The sequence below is a fragment of the Suricata suricatta genome, chromosome 8, assembly GCF_006229205.1.
Source record: "Suricata suricatta isolate VVHF042 chromosome 8, meerkat_22Aug2017_6uvM2_HiC, whole genome shotgun sequence".
Classification (NCBI taxonomy): domain Eukaryota; kingdom Metazoa; phylum Chordata; class Mammalia; order Carnivora; family Herpestidae; genus Suricata; species Suricata suricatta.
In genome coordinates, this window is record NC_043707.1 from 88,081,830 (window position 1) to 88,100,472 (window position 18,643).

Here is an 18,643-nt window from a genome sequence, read left to right on the forward strand (position 1 = left end):
TCGAGTGTGTGGGTGTATTAGAAAGTAAAGTCTACTGACCTGCCAGAAGAAAATGTTACTAAGCCAGAGATCATGGATGTTTAATCCACCTCAGCTATTTGTACCTAACACTTCCAAGTGCTTGAGGCTATGCAGAAGTGACATATAGTTCTTGCTCTCGAGGAATTTATAGTCTTGCTGGTAGAGGCTGGGCTCCTGAGTCCTCAGCCTGTGCGTTATTGTGTTTAAATGGTTTTTCATCAGAGAGGAGGGTGTGTTTACAGGTATGAAAGTGCATAGCATGAGACTATGCATGACTTCTTTCATTTATTTATTCATCTAACAGTTATGGAACATCTATTTGCTGTCACTTTGTTAATCACTGTGGATACAGAGATAAACCATGAAGGCCTTCAGTATGTCTGGATAGATGATCATATACATACAAATAGTCACGTACATACATGTACTTTGTCACGTACATGCAGTGTCAGTGATAAAAGTAGCACTTAGTGTTCTTGACGGTTTGGCAAGAAGGAGCCTAATATGAATGCAGGATTTTGTGAAAGCTTCCCAGTAGAGGCATCATATGAGATAGGTGTATAATTCCAGTCAGTAATTGAATTTGGTCTTTTGTGTCTAGCCATGATGACATAACAGGGGCAGGATTTACCTTCCTGCTTGAATCTACTAGAATACCAAACATGCATGAAAAATGTTTTTCAGATATTGGACAATAGGTAGTAAAGGATTGTGGAGAGAGAAAGGATGAGAAGAAAAAGAAAAAGACCCAAATGAAACTTTAAGGAAAAGTATAATAACCTGAATTGAAAAATAAAGTAGATGGCATTAAACAGCAGATTAGACACTACAGAAGAAAAGATCAGTGAAACAAAGAAATAGCAATAGAAACTATCCAAGATGAAGCACATGGAGAAAAAAGGACTGGAAAACAAATGAACAGATTGCTAGTGACATGCGGAGTAGTATCAAGGGGTCTGTAATATGTGTAACTATTGTCTTGAAGAGGAGGGTGGGTAGAAAAACTTTTTGAAGAATTAATGGTAGGTGTCTTTCCCAATTTGATAGAAACTAAATCTACACATACAAGAAGTTCAACAAACTGTAAGTATAATGAACACAAAGGAAACTATACCATAAAGAAAGACATTTCATAATGCTGAAAGAGTTAATATATCAAGTAGGCATAACAGTCTTGAATGTGAATGTACTTAATGAGAAAGCCTCAAAATGTCTGAAGAAAAACTAATAAAACAGAAAGGATAAGTACATTATTGACAATTATAGTTGGAGATTTTAACATTACTCTTTCAGTAATTGATAAAACAACTAAACTGAAAGCCATTTAAGGCTATAGAATGCTTGAACAACCCCATCAACTAATTTGACACTTATAAAACACTTTACTCAAAAACCGTGCATTCTTTTCCAGTGCACATGGAACATTTACCAAGATAAACTATATTCTGGGCCATAAAATGATTATTCATAGTTTTAAGTAATTGAAATCATAGAAAGTTTGTTCCCTGGTGAGAACAGAATTAAACTAGAAATTAATAACATTAAGATACATGGAAAAGTTTTCAAATATTTGGAAGTAAACACTTCTAAATAACACATGGATCAAAGAATAAATCATGAAGAAAACTAGAAAACATTTCAAACTGAATGAAAATTAAAACACAACATAGCAGGGGAGCCTGGGTGGCTCAGTTGGTTAAGCATCCGACTTTAGCTCAGGTCATGATCTCATGGTTCATGAGTTCAGTCCTTGTGTTGGGCCCTGTGCTGACAGCTTGGAGCCTGGAGCCTGCTTTAGATTCTTTGTCATCTTCTGTCTCTTCTCCTCTGCCACTCATGCTCTCTCTCTCTCAAATATAAGCAAACATTAAAAATTTTAAAACACAATAGGGGCGCCTGGGTGTGTGTCTCAGTTGCTTAAGTGTCAGACTTTGGCTCAGGTCATATCTCATGGTTTGTGAATTCAAGCCCTACATCAGGCTCTGTACTGACAGCTTAGAGTCTGGAGCCTGCTTCAGATTCTGTGTCTCCCTCTCTCTGCTCCTCCTCTGCTTGCACTCTGTCTCTCTCTCTTTCAATAATAAAAAAATAAATATTAAAAAATAACACAACATAGCAAAATTTATAGGATGATACTAAAGTAGTGCTTAGAGGTAAATCCATAGCTTAATTAAATGCGTATATGAGAGGAGAAGAAAGGTCTGAAATCAGTGACCTAAGCCTTTCCCTTTAGAAACTAGAAAAAAATAAAAGCAAATTAAACCCAAAGTAAATATAAGGAAGGTAAAAGCAGAAATTAATGAAATAGAAAACAGAAAAGCGATAGAGAAAAATCAGTGAACCTGGAGGCCAATGAAAGTTCAATAAAATTGTTCAACCATAGCTAGTTGATCACCACAAAAAAATGACAATGCACAAATTATCAGTATAAGTTGGGGCACCTGGGTGGCTCAGTTGGTTAAGTGTCCAACTTCGGCTCAGGTCATGATTTCGTGGTCCATAAGTTCGAGCCCTGCATCAGAGTCTGTGCTGTCAGCTTAGAGCCTGGAGCCTGCTTCAGATTCTGTGTTTCCCTCTCTCTCTGCCCCTTCCCTACTCATGCTCTGTCTCTCTCAGTCTCTCAAAAATAAATGAATGTTAAAAAAATTTTTTTTAAGTTTACTAAAAATTATCAATATAATGAATGAAAGAGTGATATTATAGAGCTTGCATATACTAAAAGTATAATGGAATATTATGGGCATTATGCCATAAACTCAAAAGCTAAGATGAAATGGACAAATTTTTGAAAAAGACAAACTGCCAAAGCTTGCTCAAGAAGAAATAGATAATATGGCTAGCCCTATTCTAAATAATTAAGAAGCTCTTAATTAAAATAATTAGAAGCCATAATTAATGGGGTTATTTAGCCCTATTTTTTATTAAGGAAATTGAATTTTAGTTAAAAACATTTCCAAAAGGAACCCTCAAGGCCTTGAATCTGGAACAGATTGTCTCTCACAACCCTCAGAAGGAGCCATCCCTGCTGGCACCTTGATCTTGACTTCCAGCCTCTAGAAGTGTGACACAGAAGTTCCGTTGTTCAAGTGTCTCAATTGGTGGAACTTTGTTTATAGCAACCCTAACATAGACCTAAGTGTAGAGTTAAAACTATAAAACTACAAGAAAACAGAGGACAAAATTTATGTGACTTTGGATTAGACTCAGTTTCATAGAAAATTCATAAAAAGCAAGAATTGTAAAGACAAAAATCAGTAAGTTAGACTACATCAAAATTAAAATTTTTTGTTGTGCAAGGCACCATTAAGGACATGAAAAGGCAAGCCACAGACTGGGAGGGTATATTTGCACAATCATGTATATAATATACAATAATCATATATAATATGTAATTTTTTAGAAAATACACAATCATATGTGTGATTTTTTATATATAAATAAGAACTTGTATTCAGGATATATAAAAGAATAACTCAGTAATAAGACAAAGAGATACATTTGGGCGATTTTGACAGATGCTTCACCAGAGAAGCAATACTATTACAAATAAGCACATTAAAATATGCTCAGTTCAGGACACTTGACTGGCTCAGTCAGTAGAGCATGCAACTCTTGATCTTGGGATTATGAGTTTGAGCCCAACATTGCGTATAGAGATTACTTTAAAATCTTCTAAAAATCTTTTAAAAAATGTGCTCAACCTCATTAATCATTAGAGAAAAAATAATATATGCTCCACCTCATTAACTATTAGAGAAATCCAAATTAATATTACAGTGAGATACTACCTACGTACTGCAGTGATCTTGTACAGTTCCAAGTGCTGATGAGAAGGTCAAGCAATAGGAACTCTTATAGAGTGCTGGTGGGAGTACAAAATAGTATAGTTACTTCATCAGTTTCATATAAAGTTAAAGATATATTTACTGAAAGAACTAGCCAACCCATTTTCTAAGTATCTACCTGAGAAAAATAAAAATGTCCACAGAGATTTGTACTCAAAGGTTCATCATAGCTTTATTAACAAGTCATGAAAACAACCTTAAATATTTATTAACTGGTGACTGAACAGATTGTGGTATAGCTGTAAGATGGAAAACTAATCAGTAATAAAAATGAATGTAACAAAAATGATGCAGCGGCATAAATGATTCTCAGAAGCATTATGCCAAGTGGAAAGCCAGGTAAGAGTACAAGCTGTACAATCCCATTTGTAGGAAATTGTTGAAGAACAAAACTCTAATAACAGGCAATAGATCAGAGGTCACCAGAGGGTATAATCAGAGGTTGTAAATGTGGGAGGGGATCACCACTTAAAAGTGGGTAATTTTGTTTTTTTCACATTGTGCCTCAATGAAGAACTGTGAACAAATTGCCTACTGTTTGCCAAGTGCTGTGCTAGGAATCTGTTTAGGGAGATGCGGTGTGGGTCCGCCTTGCAGGGAGCTGTAGACGTTGTGTGGAAAGGCTTGCAGTTCAGAGACGTCAGAGTCCTCGGGAGAAGTACTGCTGGGGCAGAGGAGAGTCTTTATCAGGAAGGCTCCACATAGTGGCGCTTGAGTTTTAGTCTGATCTGTGAACAGGTGTCAGAAGAGGGTTGAGAAGGGCATTCCAAGCAAAGGCACATGAGTGTGAGAATGCATGTTCTAGTTTATAAACAATAAAGAGCCTCGTATCGCTGGAGCCCTGGAGTTGTGAGATTTATGTTGAAGTGACAAAAATTGAAGCCGATTGGGTTGGCAGAAAGATAAAAGGTGGAATGTTTATTATGTTTGCTTAACAAACTGATATTGTAATAGACACCATGTACGTGAGAGTGAAACCCTCCCTCTTGGATGAGAGACGAGGTGATCACTGCACCCTTTCATTTTTCTCCTTTCCTTTGCTTTTGGCTTAAAAACAAGCAAAACAGCAACAAAACCTTGCTTTTCCATCAACTCTTTTAAAATAGTAATTCTCCCTAGATTGACCTTGGCCAAATTTGTGTAACTAAGGCTATATTTGAGTTTTTACATGTTGCAGGAAAGAAGTGTGTTTTGATGTTTGGGAAATTCTTTCATACTAGCCGTCTAGGAGAACTGCTCAGATTAGCCATGTCTCAGAAATGGCTTCTGCCTTCAAGCAAATGCTTGTACCAAAAGGGAGAAGTACGAGACCTTGCTCACCTTATAGTTTAGAAAGGAGAAAATCTTCTGAAGCTGCTTTTTTGCTTCAGCTCTACATATCTCATTCTCAAACATCACTCTCTATTCTTTGAGAGATGAAGGGAAATGCATATATGTATGTATGTATGTATGTATGTATGTATGGTGGGAGCAACATAGGATTTTTTCCATGGGATTTTGATTAACAAATAGGCCATCTGATTTTGAGGGCTTGCTCTAAAATCAGATCCTTTGTTTTGTATTACAGGCAATGGATTTTGAAGGCTGGGCCGACACCCTCTTTCTTCTGCAGTTCACTCTCTCTTGTGTGATGGGGTGAGCCATTGTTCCTTGTTAGCAGATAGTTTTCCTAGAGAAATTCGTTCTAGTTTTGCTTCATTCCTCAGTATCCTGTTCTGTGTCTTGAATGTATGAGCTTAGGGTATGAAACTTCCAGGTTCAGGTGGTTTCACTGCCCTAGGGAATGTGCCCTTAGGGGCTTCTAGACTGATCCCAGAGTCATGCTCAGAAGGATGGAGACAAGAAACTAATATTTACCAAATAACCTCGTATGCAGTAAGCACCATTATATGTCAGAAGGCATTATTTTATTTCTACATTAGCCATTGGACACATTTTTTGTCTGCCTACCTATGAGAAAGTAGGCTCAGAATTCAAGTAAATCGTCCAAATGTGCATAGTTAGCAGGCGGCAGTAGCAGCCTTTGAATTTGGGGCTGACTCTCTCCACCAGGTTATCTTCCTCTCAGAAGAGTGGATGTGGAGACTACGAGGGTATCTGCTAATGTGCCTCTTCTCTTCACCTTTGTAATTCCCTAATGAATGTTTTTCCTTGGCCAGTCAGTTTAGTTGGTGTTTATGACTAGATCTGGCACAGGCTAGGCACGTGGTGAGCAAGTGCTTCAAAATAAAATTGACCTCCAGCTTGGACACCTCGTTGGAAATCTGTCCTGGCCCTTCTAACTGCTGCCATTTAGTTGCTAAGTGAACCTGTAGCCTTTCTTAAGGTAGTATTGATTTGGGTTTCTTCAAGAATCTCTCTTGCCTCCTGGTCCAGAGGTCATATTGTCCCATGGGAGGTGCACACCTGATTCATGGTCTGTGAGCTCAACTTTCTATCTGGGTTAGGTGACTTAGTGGGAATATAATATAAAAGGAGTATTTAGGATTAACAACAGTGGTTTCCAGGTTTGGGTGAGGGTAGCTGGGGAAAACACCTGGTCAACAAATGGACATGTGTTTCTTGTTAGTGAAATTTTTAAAATCTAAAGCTACAGTACATGCAGGGGCAAGGTGGGGAAAGCTCATAGCCAGGTACTACAATGTGCTAGCATGGCCAACAATGTTTCTCTTGGCTAGAGATTGCTATAAAGTAAGCAACTGGCTCTTATGCCTCTTCCTTCTTCATTCCAGGTTTATCTTGATGTATGCCACAGTACTCTGCACACAGTATAATTCTGCTCTTACAACCACAATAGTTGGCTGTATTAAGGTGAGTTGAAAAAAATACGGTTATCTTTTGGGTACCTGCTTTATTTGAAAATTATTAGTCTAAGTCATGCTGTGGCCTTAAGCCCCATAATCCGTTCTTCCTGACAATGTGTTGGTTTGACGGATTGTGGTGATGGTTTCCAGAATGATCTTTAAGAGCTCAAGGAGGGTGTAATCTCCATTTTCAGGCATCTCGGCTCTGAGGAGTACGGGAAAAGGAGAATGTGTTATCTTAGTGTAGAGGAAGAGGAATTACGCTTGTTTCAGACAGTGTAGGTAACTAGCTCGTCTCTCTAGTAGTGATAGGCTTGTCTCTCTAAACCCAGTGAAAACTCTTCTGTTCTCTGCCTTACTGAATTCTGGCCATTACAGGGAAAGGATGCCTGCCAGAAGTTGATCAAGGGATTTTTCCAGTGCATGAGCCAGACCTTAAATGGCCCACTTTTAAAAGCTGTGTCTGACATTACCAGTGATGTCATTTCCTCCAGGTCCATTTTATTTGAAGGAGGCTCATTTGTCTTTAGCCAGGAGAGCCACGTTGACTTGAATATTGAGCTGAAATTAGTGGCTTGAAGCTTGAGGCCTATTTCATCTGACTTTGTGCTTCTAGTGCTTTAAGATCCAAGATCACAGCATGCCAGATTTCCAAGTGAATTAGCAGGGTAGGCTTGCTTTCTAAAAAAGGTAAGACAGAGGTGTGGGGAGGATGGGGGAAGGTAAATCAGAGAGAGAGGGCGGTAGGCCCTTTATCATTTGGGAAAAGAATGCTTGCCCTTGGAACTTCCTTTCTGATTCCCCATTTGTCAATAGTAAGGGAAGGGGTTATAGAATAAAGTTTTCACTGCTCTGCTGTGTTTCCCTTTGTATCTCCATGGAGTGGTATCTGCTTGCCCTCACTTTAGAAACCTGATTTGGGTTAAAATTTCAGAAGCTCTGTGACTTCAGATCATGGAGTTGGAGTGTTTGGTGTAAATAAAATCCTAAATTAAGCTTTCTCAGGAAAGCCAGGGACAGTTAATTTGCATGCAACAGCCTGGGCTGCTAAAATAGTTTCAGCCCCACAAATTACCTCTCAGCTCTGTTTTAGTTTTATAAAGTAAGTGGTTCAAGAGCAAAGTGAATGCAGAATAAGAACAGCAAGAACATAAGAGACAGGCCAGTTGTTACCATGTTTTTAGCCGAAAAGGATAGTGTAAGTCATTGTTTAATTTTAATAACCTATTTGCTTAAGATTTCGTAGTGTATTTTCTTTTTATTTATTAGCATGGAGTACAAATATGATCAGCTCTTATTAAGATAAAGTCCAGCACTTTTCTTTTGGTACTTCTTCCTCCCCATAGAACCCTATTAATTTACTGTGTCCCCAAGGGATCAGTTTTACTTCCAGAGTCTCGAAGGAGGGAAACACTGGATTATCTCCAACTGCTGTTGCTCCTCTCTGCCTTATATCGCTGTTGAAGGACGGCTTCCATGTTCAGACAGACGGGAGCACACTGCTGCGCTTGCTGGTTCACAGCCTCCCGGGCACAGTGCAGTTTCTTTCATCAGCCTTCCCGTTTCAGCCCTTTTAGCTCCGTCACTGCCCCAAGGGACTGTCAGTATTTCTTGTTTCTCTTAATCATGGTGGGAAGATTACTTAGGTTACTTGGTTAAAAGTAGCCATTTCTAGGCCCGCCTCATCTATACTAAATCAGAATCTCTAAAGGAGAACCTGGAAATCACATTTTTAACGAGGTTTCCTGGTGATTCTCCGGTAGACTGAAGTTTGAAACTTGCTGTCTACGTTTTGAGTTATTAGCATACACTCTTCTGTGCTTGCTGGCAAGTTCTGCTTTCGGGGGCATTGCTATCTTTTCCTGATTGATTTTGGGCAGCAAGGTTTGGATGCTCAGTCCTTTCCCTATCTGTAGCTCCCAGGGCAGTGTATGCAAATTAACCTGCCTTCTCTCTGGATATCTGCTCCAAGTGAGATCCTGTTACAAATTTCTCAAGTTGCCTGCTGACCTTATTTACTGTTAAATGGTATTTAATTTTATTTTTTCTCTCAAATAATAAGAAAACCTGTTCTAAGGAAACTCGCTGTCTCCATCCTTAGACCTTGAAGAGGCTGATATAATTTTGAATGTTTTCTCAAAGGGCACTCCCATTATAAAATTAATTTTGAAGTTTCTTTTTGGCCTTTTAAAAACACTCTGGCACTTTACTTCTGCTTCATAGGCCCAATCTAGGAGAGCTCACGTTCTAAAAATGTTTGTGACATTTGTCATTTACGACAGACAGCTATAACAGTGGAGAGGGAGTCAGTGGCTTGTGAATGTGAAAGAGAGAGGGTTAGGGAAGAATTAATAATAGCTTAAAGTTTGGGAAAGTTTATTTCATCTCTGTGGTCTGAAGATAATTGAAAGGAAGCCAGAGTAGCAGATGTTTACACCTAGGAGTTTAGGGAGTGAGGAGAGGTAATTTTAGGTATGCTACTTTGAGATGACTTTTCATGTGTGGTATTTTTTTTAAGTTTATTTATTTATTTTGAGAGAGAGAGAATGTCCCAAGCAGGCTGCTTACTATCCCTGCGAAGCCCAGTATGGGACTCGATCCCATGAACCTCAGGATCATGATCTGAGCTGAAATCAAGAGTTGGACACTTAACCAACTCAGCTTAGCTCCCAGAGGCCCTTCATGTGTTTTCTTAAGATACCAAAGAAGATGCCTCTAAAAACAATGTTCATGTTGGTGAACTCCCTACCATCACCTTTTTCCTTTTTAAAACAAGAGGGAAAGATGCTTCTATGTGAGGTTTTCCTGCTTCACTTTCCCCTCACAAGTCAATGGTTACCTCAATGGGAGGAAAAAGCATTCTTTTCTAAGATTGCTAAATGTGCATTAGTGTTTTCTACCCCTAGTGACAGCAGTGTTTCTCTATTTAGATTTTTAATGTCATCCATACCATGAGACAGGGAAAGTGGATGATCTTGTGATAATTCTTGGTAGAAGTATTTAGCTTTTGGAGGTTTGGATTGGGAAGAGCTTAATGTCATTGTTTCCTTATTTGTGGCCTTACTCATACTACCCTCATTCTAGGGTTGGGGGGTTTTTCTGTCTTTAATTTTATATTTTAAGGATAGGTATTTGGGCCATTGTGTGGATGAGTTTACATGAATATTGAAAAGCTCAGTTAAACCTATGTAGCAGCACATTGCTGTTTTTCTTTGCAGAATATATTAATAACTTATATTGGAATGGTCTTTGGTGGAGATTATATTTTCACATGGACGAACTTCATTGGCTTAAATATCAGGTAAGTAAAAATATTTAAATGTAATGATTTTGACAAGAGGGATTTGGATATTCAAATAGTGTCACAGTAAAGGGCTATTTAATTGCAAATTTGTCTCTATTGAACATTTATGGAGCACCTACAGTATATTATATATATTTAATATCTTCACGTAATGCTTTTTAAGAAAAGAGAATAAAATGATTCCATATTTTATGCACAGTATTTAGGGAATCTTTTCTGGAAGCTGAACTCCTTTTAGCCTTCAAGGAACAATCCTTTACTTATTATACTAGATGGCAGTACACAGAATAGCAGCTCCGTTAGAATTGCTTTATATGTAACTGACCTTGGACATATCACTGGGTTCCTTTAGACTTTATCAGTGATGAGGGTGATATGTATGAAGGACCTTTTTCCAGTTTCAGAATTGATTTCATGGTTTTAAATACTATCTGTGTGCTTGAAAATTCCCAAATTTGTATTTGGGCCAGACTTCTGTCTTCAACTCCAGCTTGTATGTCTAACAGGCCATTTGACATCTCCAGCTGACATGTCCAAACCTGCACTCCATTTGTTTCCTCCAAAGTGTGCTCCGCCCACAGCATCTATGTATCAGCTGATGCAGACTCTGTCCTTTTAGGCTCTCAGTTCCAAAACCCTGGAGTCATTCTTGACTCTTCAGTCTTCTCCCCAGTGTGTTCACAAATTCTCTTGGCTCTACCTTCAGAATAGATCCAGAAAAGAGACACTTCTCACCTCCATTGCTCCCAGCGTCATCTTGGCCACCAGCATCTCTTGGCCTAGGTTACTGCCAAGTCTTTTCCACTTGCATGGTTGACTCCTTTACACCTGTAAGTTTTTGCTCAAATGTTACTTCTCATGGAAGTCTACCCTGACAACCTTATTTAAAACTACAACCTGCTCTTCCCCTTCTAATCCTGCTAAACCCTCTTATTCTATTTTTCTATTTGTCTTTTCCAGAGCTCTTACTCTCTTTTAATATACTATATACTTTTCTTATTTATGTTTATTGCCTATTTTCTGTCTCTCCTGTTAGAATGTAAGTTCCATGGGGGCAGATCTCTTCCTATGTAGTTCCCTCATTTCTCAAGCTCCTGGAATGAATCCTACTATTGCTTAATAAGTGTCTGATGAATTCTATATGGACTGGAAAAAGCACTTTGTAAACTCTACTAGAATATGGGAGTATCATCTCTTTAATTTGCAGCAAATTATATAACCTCTCTGGGCTCTTATTTCTTTAAATATCAACAAGTATTGATAATGCCTGTTCTACCTTCTGTATAAATCAGTATGATAATTTAATACTAATATTGGTAATAGGTTACTAACTCATTGTTGCCCCTTCCCTGACATTTATTTGCCACTATCGTTGTTTATCTTTTAGAGGAAAAGTCATGTGTTGTTTGTGGGTGTAGGAGTTGGGGGTGGTGGTGGGTGCAGTGTGTACTTGAGGATTGTATGTTATAGAAGGCAGAAGAGTAGTTCAGCCTTAGACCTTGTTCGGAGTTGCGGTTCTGATGCTTCCTATCTGTCTGACTTTGAGTGAGTTGTTTATCTTTTCTGAGCTTCAGTTTTCTTATGTGCTGGGGTTGAAAATACCACTATCTCTTGGGGCACCTGGGTGACTCAGTTAAGCATCTTGATCTCCACTCAGGTCTTGATCTCACGGTGGTGAGCTCAAGCCCCACATTAGTCTCCATGCTGGGCGTGGAGCCTCCTTAAAGAAAAAAAAATACCTCCTTAGAATTGTGAGAATGAAATAATCTAATAAAAAGTACCTAGCTCACTGCTTGACATCTGTGTTTAGTAAATACCAGTTTCTTTCATTAATATTTGTAAGAAAAAGCCAGGATATAAGGAGCAACCCGGTGGAACAGTTCTGACTTGAGATGTGACTTGTGTTTCATTCACTTCTAAAAATTTGGATTAAAGAATCCCAACTTGGTAATAAACTATTTAAATAAATTAAAAAAAAAAAAAGAATCCTTTTAGCACTATATAGACCTGACTCAGAGATGCCTTGATTTTCATTTTGTTCCCTTCAAATAAATAATCTGGAATGTTGCACAATGTACATCACCTTGAAAATTCTTCCAGTAGTTTGTTTCCGTGTCAGGTAGTGCATTTTTAGTCCTGGTTACACAGTACTGTTTTGGTAGCAAGGATTGTTGCTAATGATAATCATGATGATTGCTGTCATTGGGACTCTGGCCCTAGATAGTATTTTTAATAATTTTTAATTGCTTTCACATTTTATTATAATAAATTTTACATATCCTATCTCTTCAGTCTCTTTTATTACAAGGCTGGGGAGAACAATTGATGTACTTAGCCAGCCAAGTTCATTGCAGAGTTGGAATTAAAACCCAGGTGAATTTCTGTTCAAATACTATTTTTCATTACAGTGTGCTTTTTAGTTTTTGTGGAGGAAAGTATATATTATCTAATTTTTTTAACTTTTCCTCTTTAAAATGAAAATTATGGTTTTGTTATTTGCTTTTTTTCCAGTTCTTCCACTAGTTAGTAAATAGACATATAAGTTGTGGACATTATTTTTTAAATGCAAAAAAACAAAGTGGCTATCAGATTCACTTTGATTGAAATGGTGTCAGTCCATCTTTGGTGACTGCACTTTGAAGGAAATCATTAATTGAACATATTCTTTTGTTTTGGCTATGTGGGGTGTGTGTGTGTGTGTGTGTGTGTGTGTTTGTGTGTGTGGTGTGTTATTTACTGTTTATTGAGTGCCATTAGCTATTAAATGATTTTTAATTTCATATTCTTGTAACCCACGTTCTTATTCCACATTTTAGCAGAAAATATTTCACAGAGAAGTTGAAAGAATTTTACAGCAGCATCATATATTTATTACCTGAATTATACAATGAAAATTTTTTGATGCTTATGCTTTATTACATATCTATAATTGAACTATATTCTTAAAAGATTCTCTCATTAGATCCAGATACATCTAGCTTCCTTCTACCTTGCCTAGTTTCTTTGTTGTCTTATGAAGAGTTTAAATAGTCTTCTCTGTGTGATTCAAGTGCAAGAAGCAGGAGGTTTGCACTGGTAGCTAGTTATTAGGCTTCATCCAAATTCTGGGATTTAAGAGGCAGATTTTTCAGTGGGACTCTGTTAGAGAGCCTGGCTGTCTTCAACTCTTCTAAATGCTTTTTTCCAGGAGCCACTTACTGAGTACTCACCAAGCCCCAAAAGGCAGTAAAGAGGGTAGGGAATGATTAGTGAAGGGTGATGACATGAGCCTGCTTCTGTACTTACTCCCATCAGTTACTGGAGTTAGCCTGTGGGTTTGGCCTAAGATGTAGCCTTTCCAGATAATGACATCATCATCCTCAAAACTGCTCAGTCTAGATTCTTTGGTACTTATCTTTATCTGTGATTCTTTATAGTGAAATTCACCCCTTTTACTCTACAGTTCTCTGAGTTTTGACAAATGGATACAGCAGTCCTGTAACTACCACCACCACATTCAAGATATAAAAGTTATATTGCCTCTAAAATCTCCCCATGTCCCTTTGCATTAAACCTCTCCCACTACCCTCAGCCCCTGACAAAGATCTGAATTCTTGTAGTGTCCAGATTGTCAAGGAATAGTGACTGACTGACTTTTGGTCTGACTTCATTCAAGAAACATACCACATTTGAGATTCCATGTTATACTATGAGATTTCTTTGTTGTTACATGTATCAGTAGTTTGTAACTTTTTATTGTTGAGTATATTCTGTTATGAATATATCATAGTTTATCGATTCATGAATGAATTGAAAGATTGGAATACATTTGGTTAGTTTCCAGTTTTTAACTGTTCTTTGTTAGCTGTTAAAATACTTGCTTAAAAGTTTGTGAATGTAAGTTTACATTTCATTTGGGTAAATACCTAGGAGTGGAATTCCTGGTTTGTCTGGTAAGTGTTACATTTAACTTCGTAACATTTTGGGATATCCCTCAGCCACGTGTGGTGCTCTATGCTGGTTGCTCCACATCCCAGCCCTTGGTATATATTGTCAGTTTGGTTTTGTTTTTTAATTCTAGACATTCTAATAGATTTGTAGTGGTTTCTCATTGTGGTTTTAAGTGCTGTAGTGATTCATTATGTTGAATATCTTTTCATGTGCTTATTTGCCATCTGTATATATTCTTTGGTAATGTGGCTGTTCAGATATTTTGCCCATTTTTTAAAAATTAAAGATTTTATATTTAAGTAATCTCTACACCCAACATGGGGCTTGAACCTGCAACCTGGAGATCAAGAGTTGTGTGCTTTACTGACTGAGCCAGCCAGTTGCCCTTTTTTTCTTAAGTGTTGAGAGTTCTTTATTTATTACGGATACAAGTCTTTTATCAGCTATGTGATGTGCAAATATTACTTCCCAGTCTATGGCCTGTCTTTTCATTTTTTAATACTCTCTTTTGATGAGCAAAAATTTTAAGACTGTTTTAAAATTTTATCAGTTTTTCTTCTTTGAGTTGTGCTTTCAGTGTTAGGTATCTAAGAAATCCTTGCATAACCCCAAGGTTAACTAAGATTTTTCCTCTTATGTGTCCTAGAAGTTTTATAGTTTTTGGTTTTAAAGTTAGGTATGTAGCTCTTTTTTGGATTAATTTTTATATACTGCATGAGGTCTGGATGAAAAGTTCTTTGTATTTTGTGTGTATGTGTGTTAACATAGAGATTCCAGGTTTAGTACCTTCTATTACATAGCAACATTCCATTGCAAATGTTGAATCAACTAATTCTTTGTAACACTTTTTTGCAGTTCTTTTATTATCACTATTTTATAAATGAAGAGGCTGAGGCTCAGAGAGGTTAAGTAAGTTGAATGCATTCTGAAGTTAGCATTGAATGTGTCTGTATATGAGGCGTTATGTTCTAGAGAGACATGGTACATTCCCTAGATCTGCCAAGGTCACACAGTTAGTAAGGCATGTCACAAGGATTTTAACCCAGATGGATTGGATTCCTGAGTCCAAGTTCTCATTCCTTAATGCATTTATCATTCAGCAAATGACTAAATAATTATAATGTAGCCTAGTAAACCATGTATGTATCCATCACAATTTTAGATATTTGGCTGTTTGAGGGCGGAAATCACTTGTCTTATTCACAGTTGTGCCAGTATTTATCAGTGTCTGGCCCATAATCATTCATCTAGTACTAGTAACAAAATACTGGCCAGTATTTTTTATGTGTACTTGAAGTGGGCATTGTCCTAAGTACCCATACTTACTCTCTGTAACAGCTCTACGAGATAGATGCTGCAAATGTTCCATTTCATAAAGAGACTGAAAACTTGCCCCATATTACCCAGCTGCTAAAGTTGTCAATCCATGATTTGCCTTCCAAGTCTTCATTTTTAACGATAGTCTAGTAAATAGTGAATACATGGATTATTTTATTTTCATATCCTTTCATGATATGCCATACACACTGGTTAAGTCAGGCTCCTTTGGTGTAACAAAACTCGCTTTATAGGGGCGCCTGGGTGGCTCAGTCAGTTAAGCATCCGACTTTGGCTTAGGTCATGATCTCACGGCTTATAAGTTCGAGCCCCATGTCCGGCTCTGTGCTGACAGCTGAGATCTCAGAGCTTGGAGCCTGCTTTGAATTCTGTGTCTCCCCTTCTCGCTGACCCTCCCATACTCATGCTCTGTCTCTTAATAATAAGTATTTTTAAAAATTAAAAAAACAAACATACCTCATTCCATAGCTTCTGAGGGTCTGCATAGTCTCTGGAATGAGACATGGTGCAGCTCAGCGTCTAGCCCCAAGGTTAGTTCCTGAGGACTTTAGTCTAGCTACCTCTGCCCAGCACCTGAATCTTCTATTCCCTCATTTTGAACTCCTTTGCCTATTTATTTAGAAAGATGAGTTGCCTCTGAATTTCAGACTGCTTCTCTTCCTGTATAATTGCATCTTAGTAGATTCTATTTTGGTTCCAGACTTCTCCTGAAGGACATAAGCTTTTCCTTTGCTTAGTGATTCTCATTTGGAGAGAGCAAAGGACATGTTTAGTATTATCAGTTAGTTGCTACTGATGTACTTTCCACCAGGCTATTTATAGAATTATATGACTGGCATGTATCATACTAGAATAATTTGAACTTTTGAATAGGATCGGGGAGGTTGGCTAGTCCTCAGTTGTATCATACATCCTGGTAGAAGAACCCTGAAATGGAATACTGCAAAAAAATCTGTGTTCTGTGCCAGTACTGCCACTAGCTCTTTCTAATTCACCTTTCACAGCCTCAGTTTTCTCTCAGTTTTTAGACTAGAGTTGTCTATCCTGATTGTCACTAAACTTTTCCACAGTCCTGTGGGAACTGTGTCACATGCCCAATAGGCCTAAAGTTATTTTGCGGGAGACTTGTGTGTGACATTTGAAGGAAACTCCTCCAGGTGTGGAAAACACACAAAATATGTTATCCTTTTAGTTCTGATGGGAGCCTCCACCCACATTTTAAGGACTTTTAAGGAGCAGGGGGAAAAAAAGAAGTATAGATATACAGTAGAAAATGATGGATATGCTTAAGGACCTGGGTGGCTCAGTCATTAAGCATCTGACTTCGGCTCAGGTCATGATCTCACAGTTTGAGTCCGACATTGGATGAGCTTGAGCCTTGCTTTGGGTGAGCATGAGTAAGTCCCTGCTTAGGTGAGCACAAGCCCCCTGCGGCAGGTAAGCATGAGCCCCACTTCAGGTGAGCCCTACTTCTCTCATTCTCTCTCTCTCTTTCCACCTCCCTCTCTCTCCCTCTGCCCCTCCTGGTATTCTCTCTTTCTCTTTGCCTCTCACTCCCTTGTGCCCTCTCTCCCCCCAAAAAATAAAAACAAAAGATGGATATGCTTAAGTAGTTTGGACTTAGCCCCAAGTTGAGGAATAGTATGAAAGGAAAAAAAATTTTTTTGAGGAGTGTTTCTTTTTTTTATATTTGGAAAGAGCTAACATTAAACAGTAAGAATAGATAGAAAACACGTTTTTAGGCTTATATTCTTTTTTATTCTTCCATAACACTTTTTAGTTCAGAGTCTTAAAAAACAAACAAAAACTTATTTATCTATGTGGAGCTTCCCCAGAATTCTGAGTATTTGCTTGATTTGTATAGTTCATGAAACAAATAATATCTATGTTAAGGCCCATGAGTTCCAAACAACATCGCAACAGGATTTGAGAGCCGTTTTTCTAAATTTACTCCTGGGCAAATTCCTAAAACTTTTAAGCCGATGGAATGGTTCACATCCTTGCCAGACATTGATGACTAAGGTACTTCTATTTTTAAAGTTTGTGCACAGACCAATACTTATCCTAGTGTAGAAAGGACATAAATATGTATCTGGGAAGGCAACAGATAGGGAGTTAATGTTTGTTGAGTACCTTGTACATGATGCCACCTTTACAGTGCCATCTCATTTAATCATCTCCCAGGTCACGTGATAATAAAATTGGGACTCAGGGAAAGTAATTGGTCCAAGAGCACACAGCTGTCATAGGAGCAGAACTGAGATTCTAACCCTGATTTGACTGTAAAAATCTTCCCCATGATTTAGCCCTTTGAAGGCACATGGGATAAGAGAGGAATGTTTTGAACATTCCTGAGGCTGTCTTGCTTAGCTCCTGCCCTGCCACTGATTTGTCTTTATTCTTCTATGTTCTTTGGCAGGCAAGTAAGAATCAGAATTATTGAACCCATTGTGTACATATGTTAAAGAAAGTGAAGACTTACTTAGTGTTTGCAAAGCCATAGATTAACTTTTATCTTCAGGGAATTTGTAATCTAGCTGGGAAGATTTATTTCCTTAAAAACCAGTGTATGGTAGGTAACTACCAAGCATTGTTTTAGGCAGTGGGGATAGAGCTGCTGTCAAAACTGTGTAAAACTCTTGCCCTTAATGGGGTTTTCCTTCTAATGGAGGAGACAGAAAACGAATGAAGGTATAATGACTGAAGTATTTGTTGTGGTAAATGTTAACTGTGATGATAAATAGTAATGGAGAAAAATAAGGCAAGGAAGGGGGGTAAGGAGTATTGCAAGGGATAGGGGCACTTACTGAGAAGGTTACATTTTGTGAAATACCTAAAAAATGGAGGGGATGAGCCACCGATTTTCTAGAGGGAAAAGTAAGTAAAAAAACCCCGAAGTAGGAGTGTTCTGGTGTGTTCAGGGACCAAGGGAGGCCATTGTGACAGCAGTAGAGTGGATGAGAGGGGGTGGGGTGGAGTGACAGATTGAGGACTACTTTTAAGTGAGGGGAAGACAGAGGTTTTTGATTAAAGGAATGACATGATCTGATTTAGTTTTAACAGGATTACTTTGTCTACTATGTTGAGATTGGGTGGAATGAGGAGGGAAAGTATGAAATGATTGTTAACATCAATGGCTTTCATTCATGTAGGGATCATAAAGCATTTATAATAGCATTTGACATCTATAGGGTCTTTTTTTTTAAGTTTATTTATTTACTTTTTTTAAAAAAAAAGTTTATTGTCAAATTGGTTTCCATACAACACCCAGTGCTCTTCCCCATAAGTGCCCTCCTCCATCACCACCACCTCTTTTCCCCTCTCCCCCTTGCCCCTTCAATGCTCAGTTCATTTTCAGCATTCAATAGTCTCTCAAGTTTTGCGTCCCTCTCTCTCCCCAA

General features: G+C 38.1%; 1 protein-coding gene across 1 annotated transcript in view; it reads left to right on the top strand.

Moving 5' to 3' along the window:
* The window catches only part of SLC35D1 (solute carrier family 35 member D1), a 51,078-nt gene that overhangs the window by 22,453 nt on the left and 9,982 nt on the right, over nucleotides 1-18,643 (top strand). Inside the window, exons 9-11 of the mRNA XM_029949111.1 lie at nucleotides 5,434-5,501; nucleotides 6,599-6,677; nucleotides 9,889-9,971. Coding sequence (XP_029804971.1) covers nucleotides 5,434-5,501; nucleotides 6,599-6,677; nucleotides 9,889-9,971 — 230 coding nt within the window. The remainder of the gene's footprint in view (nucleotides 1-5,433; nucleotides 5,502-6,598; nucleotides 6,678-9,888; nucleotides 9,972-18,643) is intronic.